The sequence below is a fragment of the Adiantum capillus-veneris genome, chromosome 21, assembly GCF_014529385.1.
Source record: "Adiantum capillus-veneris isolate H3 chromosome 21, ASM1452938v2, whole genome shotgun sequence".
NCBI lineage: Eukaryota > Viridiplantae > Streptophyta > Polypodiopsida > Polypodiales > Pteridaceae > Adiantum > Adiantum capillus-veneris.
Window position 1 is genome coordinate 65,821,034 of NC_140951.1, and position 7,853 is coordinate 65,828,886.

The window sequence follows — 7,853 nt, forward strand, 5'->3', positions numbered from 1 at the left end:
CTTATGAAAAGCTACAATGTTTTCTGTTTTTGGAGAAATTTACTCTCACAACCAAGGGTAATTTGGGAATTTTGAAAAATTTGAAAGGCATTTTGGGAATTTATGACAAATTATAGGGGGGGGTACGTGAGGAATTTTTGAAATTTGAGAAGTATTTTAAGAATTTCCACAAATTAGAGGGATATTTTGGTAATTTTCCCTTGTATTAACTAAGTTCTCCTTAGTGGCCATTTTATCCCTGAATCTCGTTGGAGGGATACGAAGCTCCAAGCAACAAGGATGATGAATTTATTATATTTAGAATAAGACGAAAAAGTGCAAAGTGCCAATGACAAATGGGGACTCGGCTCGGGATGATTTTGATTATGGTGTGAACGTTGTGAAATCTGAGTAGCCTAGTAAAAGGTTCTACACTCAGACACACACACACACACCAACCCACTCCTTTTTTTTTGAAAGCCAGGCTTGATCGATGGACCCTGCAGCAGCCTGCTCCTGCTATAGTATACACAGCTCACTGCCGGCGATCAAGGTGATAACTTCAGATTCAACTACCCCCAGGGCGCCACACACACACTCTCTCTACTCTCTCTCTCTCTCTCTCTCACTCATGCAACCAACTGGATCCTTATTAATAATAAGGCAGCCCAGCGCGCGCACACATCTCTCTAGACTCTCTCTCTCTCTCACACACACACACACACACACACGAACATACAACCAACTCGTGCTTACATGTGCGTTTCATTCACGAGCGTACGTATTGTCATAGCCTATGCTTTGTCTCCCTCCCTCTCTCTCTCCCGAGCGCAGGCACGAATACCTCTCTCTAACCTTTAGTCTTACAGAGACGAGGCGGGCGCGGCGATGATGGAGCTCACATGCAGCTGCTCTCGGCCCAGCTCCACCTCCACCAGCCTGCAGTTGACCGTTTAAGCTTCTTGCAACAGTCTGCATTCAATACCGTCTGCTTTAGGAGCTGCCGGTGTGAGTTATACTGAGCTTCACCATCGCTCACTGTTACAGATTCCAACACAAAGGTGGGTCTGTAGGACTGGCTTTTTCATTTTGGGTGTGTATGTGTGTATCGCCCCTGAGCTCGCAGTCTGGTTGTGTGTGTTCTTTTCTCTCTCTCCCTCTCATTGTTAACATGACATGCTCTCAGCAGTCAATATGAGAAAAGACATGCCAAGGCGACACCGCCCTACCGCACAGGCGATCATCATGCTATGGATTATGTGCCTGTGGAAAGCGACAATTGCAGCTGCTGAACAACAGAATGCAGGAGCCGGTACCAATGGAGGAGGGCCTGCCACCAGGAGCCTACAGCAGCAGGGGACAGCATTAGTGCCTGCTCTCTTTTGTTTTGGTGACTCTCTTGTAGATGATGGGAACAACAACTACATCCCCTCGCTTGCCCGCTCCAACTTCTATCCATATGGCATTGACTTCCCCCTTGGCGCGACTGGTCGATTTTGCAACGGTCGGACTGTTGTCGACCTCATTGGTAGGCTTTCCAACTTGCCTTCTTTTCTCTCTATATAGGCTGCATTACTCAAAAATTGCAGCACTTAGGTGATGGTTTAGCTGTATGCTTATGAGATACACTGTCCATAGATTGTGAGTAATGGAAGAGACATTTTTGTGTCAGGAGATGAATCGAAGAATTTAGCTGTGTGCTAACCACACACACACTCCATAGATTTAGAGAGTAATAGAAGAGATATTTTGGTAAGAGAAGGGTTGAAGAATGTAATTATGCATGTGCCCACATCAGCAAAGGAAATGTAGGTGATGTTTCTTATGTAATGTACTATTCAAGGTGTAGAGAAACATATTCAAAGCTACTCGACGATCCGAAGGACATGGGTAGAAAGGTCTTATGTCAAGCTATGGAATATTATGACAGTTGAAAATAAAGAGTGAACCCGTCAAATGAGGGTTGTTTAGATGACGAGTTATGATTATTTTTAAGATTAGCTACATCTAGATAGGGTTTTTTCTTATAAAGAATCAAGTCATTGGGTCGGGTGAAAGGAAGAGTCATGCTCACAGCCTCTAAATGTTATTGCATACTGGAGTAGCAGAGGGACGCTGACCACAGGACCTCCTTGCCATATGGAGGAGTCACCCAAGAGTCCAATGAAAGCTCAGGCATTGCGAATGGAGAAAGGAACATAAGTATCCCTCCATACGAAAGGGCCACGGATGATGGGACTTAAACCCTCAATCTCTAGGCTATAAAGAGCAAGCTACTGCCATTCTGTGGATCAAACCCTTCGGAGACTAATTCGTGCTATCTTGTGGCCGTTTCGGAGTGTACAAAAACAGAATGTTGACTGAGAGTCGGTTCTAGCATTTGATGCCGCTTGGCACTTTCTTTTATGCAAGCACTGTGATATTGCCTCTAGGATTTTATTTGAGATTGTTACGTACTGAGCTCTGCTTTGTCCTCTCTCAGGTCAGTTTCTTGGGGTCCCCTTCCTTCCGGCATATCTCAATCCAGCCACCAAAGGGTCTGCAATCTTGCATGGAGTCAATTATGCATCAGCTGCAGGCGGCATTTTGGACATATCGGGAAGAAACTATGTAAGTATAATTTGCTGTAAATTAAAGCAGACGAGATGTCCTAGTCATAGCTCAAGAGATCACTTCTTGAAGTTGATGTGAATTCATGAAGAGATCGACAAGGCTTCTTAATATAAGGTTGTGTAGACAATCTATAAGTGTCATGGCAAAAGTTTGTATCCTAGTGGGGTTGTGTGTGCCAACGGTATCGTCACCCATTGTTTGTGTGGATGAGTGAAGACCCAAGTCCAATTCCTGATGGCATAGACTCCAAGCAGAGGGTATCATGTCAGAATATTCCTTTGACCAGCTCCATTGATCCCTCTATTGCAGCATTGTTTATGGTGTGCTTAATGTGTAGGTTCTGTTCAAGTTGTTTTCAACACCATAGAAATATGGAGCTTACTCTTTGTTGCGTGAATTTGTAGGTTGCCCGCCTCTCCTTCAACAAGCAAATTGAAAACTTCAAAATCACAAGGCAGCAGCTCACAGCTTTGCTGGGTGGCGAAGAAGCTACGGCGGAATTTTTAGGGAAATCAGTGTTTACATTCGTTTTTGGTAGCAATGACTACCTCAATAACTATCTCATCAACTCCACGGGTTACAGTAAGCAATATACTCCTAACGACTATCGAGTACTTGTGACCGAAATGTTTGCTCAGCAGTTGGTGGTAATATCTCAAACCCTTGAAAAACATACGGTTTGATGTGTGCTTGTTTTTTGTATTAAATGTGCACATTTTGAGAGTGACATCCCTGAGGGCATTCACTGTGGGTTTGATGTGCTTGTTTTGTATTAAATTAAGAGTGGCCACCCTGACAGGATTTACTGTGGGTTACTGTAAGGTAACATGCAGGTGTAAGGAAGGGGGGTTGTACAAAGGAGAAAAGGTGCATTGTACAAAGAATATTGGTCCCGTACATTGGGTACAAAAGGGGCATTTGATGCATGCAGGTGATGTCTGTCGAGCGTAGAAGTGATAGAGAAGAAGGCCTAGAACAAGAGCACACACGCACATGCACACGTACACACATAACAAGTCTACACACGTATCCTCTCATAGACACACAGACAGGCACACAGATACCATTTCCCTGTAGCAGCGTCCAACGCGTTGCTCTCTCTTCTTTCACTTTGATTTCTCATGTTGCATTTACACTTCAGGATAATTTGAGTCTGCCCCTAATGTGTCAGTCCATAAACCACAGTACAAAATCTCTAACAATGTCCCCTTTTAATACTAGTGAATCTCCCGGGTGACATTCCGAGTGTGAGTACGATGTCTCGTGTTTATAGGTGTCCTAAAGATGATTGTTGCTTGCCTTCCATCTCCACCGAGGATGGGCACTCTCCATGCGTTTTACTTTGCTTTTACGTTTGTATAACCTATTTCTGTCTTGATCATTGCAGACACTTTATGGATTGGGAGTAAGAAGGTTCCTCATATCTGGGGTAGGTCCTCTTGGGTGCATTCCCAATGTCCTTGCAACAAAAAGCAAGGACGGGCGCTGTGTGGGCTATATCAACCAGCTTGTACAAGGCTTCAATGCTGAAGTGTTGCAGCTTGTGAATGAGCTCAACGCCGACCCGCAGCTTGCGGGTGCGACCTTCCTATATGCAAAAGTTTATGAAACCTTTGCTTCCATCCTCTCAAACCCGAGCAAATATGGTAAAGCTCAAATTCATAATGTGCATCAGCTGGGACATTTTGGTGGTATTTGGAAGATATAAAACCTCAGACCATGCCAGACCGGAGTCTGTTGTGGCGTAACTGGACTCATCATATATATATATATATATATATATATATATATATATATATATATATATATATATATATATATATATATATATATATATATATATATAATATATATATATATATATATATATATATATATATATATATGTGTGTGTGTGTGTGTGTGTGTGTGTGCATATATATATATATGTATATATGTATATATATATATATATATATATATATATATATATATATATATACATATATATATATATGCACACATACATATATGCATATGCCTACATACATATATACACTTGTATACTTGCATATATATCCAATGATAACGCTTCATGTCAATCCCTTGCAGGATTCAAAGTGGCAGACCAGGGGTGCTGCGGAATTGGAAAGAACAGGGGCCAACTTACGTGCTTGCCGCCTATCGCCAAGCTTTGTACGGACCGAAAAGAACATATATTCTGGGATGCCTTCCATCCAACAGAGGCCACCAATATCATTCTTGCCTCCTCCATCTTCAACGGTGATGCCTCCTCTGTTGTCCCCATGAGCCTTAGCCAACTCGTTTCGCAGGGTTAAACCCTGCGGGTGTATCACCGTGTAGCTTGCGCATGCATGCATTCAGATGTGCAGAGAGTAGTGGGTTCTCTCTAATTTCTCTCTCTCACTCACACACAGACATACGCACACACCCACCTCCCTTTTGCCCCAAGATTTAGCGCCCATGATCCAAATTCTGATTCTTTTCAACCTATGTTGTTTTTCTCAGCTCTGAAACGGAGCTGCTTCATTTATGAGAGACTATTTGCAACTTGTTTCAATCCCAATGCGTCAACCATTTGAATGGATTCTATGTTTTTCTTTTGCTAGTTGTTTGAGCATGTGTCTTGTAATAGAACCCATTCTTGCAAATGCCAAATGCAACGCTTTCAAAAAACAATCCTGAATTGCAGGTCTAGTTCTGGCACTGACCATGTGGGATCTATTGCGGACCGTTGGATGAAGCTGGGAAGCTCGATTGGTGCCACATGGCAAGTCGATGATGCAGACCTTTTTTAGTCGTGTTTTTGATAAGAGGCAGTAAATCAGCATTGTCTTTTGTACACTGGCCGCCAACGTGAGAGGATTGGCATTCATTTTCCTATTTCTATGAAGGGGGACATATTGACTAGTGGGTCTATCAACTAGCGGGTCATGATAGACTCTCATCCTCTTCTGCAGGCCATTGTGTCTCTTCATCACGTTAGATTCATGCTTGTCGTTGCGGCGGCGGGGGAGGGGGGGTTTGAAGACATATGAAGACATTGCTGGCACATTTATGAGGTTTCGATTTATAGCAATGGACTAGTGTGCTTTTGAACATACGTGGCAAGCCACTAAGCTCGTGCTTCTTGCGAGCATGCACAAGTTGGTTGCCAAATCCTTGAACACATGGCACTCTTGTTTTCATGCAACCACTCTTTGTACCAGAGTTCTCATCTTAGGGTTCTACCAAGTCATTCGGCGCTGGTTAATCATCTTTGATGGTGCTTTACCTATGATAAGCACCTCTCTCTCTCTCTCTCTCTCTCTCTCTCTCTCAACTTTCTTCTAATTGTTGATGTTCTCCATTGAAACGTCACCCCTTGTGTCACCCCAAGGCAAATTATTGCAAGCTTCTACTCTCTACCTTTCTTTGGCAGCTCAATGACATTCTCCAAGGGTGCCATGAGTAGGCCATATCGATGGGTTTGCGACCCTAGTGTACAATTAATTCTACACATTGAGGAATTCCAACTCAAGGCAACAACTCTATAGTAGTAAGGGACCCACTTGGCATCCACTTAGTCCCAATTTCACCTCCTCCAAGAGTTGTCACAACAACACCACCACCCTCATCTCTTCTCTTGTCCTTACCTTAACCCTCTAAGGTGACAAGGAGTAGCTCAATAGTTGTAGCTCCTTGGGAGCTTGTATTTCCATTAAGTACTTACACATGTCTCTTGTATAACCTAATGAATGATTGGCTCTACTTGCACACAAGACCATTTATATTTACATCTTTCGAGTGCCTTCACTCTGGCATGTAGCACTTGGATGGTTACAAATCTCTAAAACAAGACCACTTGCACAACACGGCCAAACCAACATGACTCTTACAGTTTCTTAAAGGAAACCATGATAGTCATGTTGGTTTTTGGCCATGTGAGCAAGATGAACTTGCCTAGTCTATGATAGTCATGTTGGTTTGGCCATGTTGTGAGCAAGATGAACTTGGCGAGTCTTATAGTTTCTTGAAGAAAACTATTAAGAGTCACCAAGGTCATCTTGCTTGTGTGTCATTTTATTGACTCCTTTGAATGCCAACAATCTCATCTAAGTTATTTATTTTTAGAGTCCAGAGAATTCTAATTTTAAAAATTCTAGACATTGTAGTCAGGGCTTGTCAAAGACATTTTTTCTAACCAGAGAAAAAGAGGGCACACTTAAAACTTCCCCAGTTTTCAAGATAAATTTGTTGCATTTGGTAGAATTTACGCTAAAAATTGTAATATTTTATCAATTTTCTTTAAGGCAGGCTCGGAATCTAGCCAAGAATTTGCAATTTTAGTGGGTTGAAAATACACTCAAACGTGGTTTTTGCGAACACTGATTGTAGGGTCTTAGAGTGATGAAATTAGATCCTTAGGGCTTAAGCTATTTATATTTATGGAAGAGGGATATTTTGTAATATTTCAATCAAAGATTGTGAAGGTAAGTAGGGGGCAATTTAAAGTTCAAAAAATGCAAGCGTACTCACAAACATACAAATGAACTTACGAGAAATTATAGGAATTTTGTAAAGTTTTGTGGAGATTAGAATGGCCTAGAAATCACTTGGGAAGTATAAAAGTAAATGAGCAGCATGCAAGAGAGAGGGTGAGAGGAATAGGTCCAAAGCAGGGAAACTTCCCACAAGAAAATGAAAATGAAAAGGTTTCAATTGATCCTATAACTTGGGAAAAAGGGTTGCATGTATAGAAAGAGGATGCACACACCCACTTTTCTTAAACTAGGTTGCTAAAAGTGGACTCCATGCATGTATTTGGATGTGCCCCCTCCTATAAAGCTCCCTCTCTTTGTTACAAAGCTCAAAGAAGAAGCCTATAGTGCTTATGAACAATGCAAAGCCCTTTTTGAACTCTTTATTCTTTAGTCTGTTGACAACATGACATGACTACAAGTGCTCTAACTCATGTCACTAATCCTCCGAGACGATGTGTGAGGAAAGTACTCTATCTCACTCTAGGAGAGGACATGAATATCTCAATCTATCTAAAATGAGAGGAAAAACTCAATCATTTTTAGATAAACATGGATTCTTGAGGTTTACTTCACGTTGCAAACAATTGATCTAGCACAACCAAGTATTGCTCATTTTCCATACTCTAGTGTGCATGGAAGAGTGAGCATATGCTCTAACACAATCAAACAACATCCATTATTTAAATAATACCTAAATAAAACTCATGATTGACCTAAGTCTACTTAGAAGAGTGAGCA

The 7,853-nt window shown here is 41.8% G+C and overlaps 1 protein-coding gene across 2 annotated transcripts; it reads left to right on the top strand.

The window, feature by feature from the left end:
- Window positions 1-737: 737 nt before the first annotated feature.
- On the top strand, window positions 738-5,152 carry LOC147431081 (GDSL esterase/lipase At5g08460-like). Of its 2 annotated transcripts, none has more exons than XM_086493737.1 (6): window positions 738-1,040; window positions 1,166-1,507; window positions 2,462-2,589; window positions 2,997-3,239; window positions 3,980-4,238; window positions 4,684-5,152. In XM_086493737.1, the coding sequence occupies exons 2-6, from the start codon at window positions 1,174-1,176 to the stop codon at window positions 4,908-4,910; spliced, it is 1,191 nt and encodes a 396-aa protein (XP_086349863.1). In that variant the 5' UTR covers window positions 738-1,040; window positions 1,166-1,173; the 3' UTR covers window positions 4,911-5,152. The 2 variants fall into 2 exon arrangements, with proteins under 2 accessions (XP_086349863.1, XP_086349862.1); XM_086493736.1 differs by having other exon boundaries at window positions 744-1,040; window positions 1,169-1,507.
- The last annotated feature ends 2,701 nt before the right edge of the window (window positions 5,153-7,853 follow it).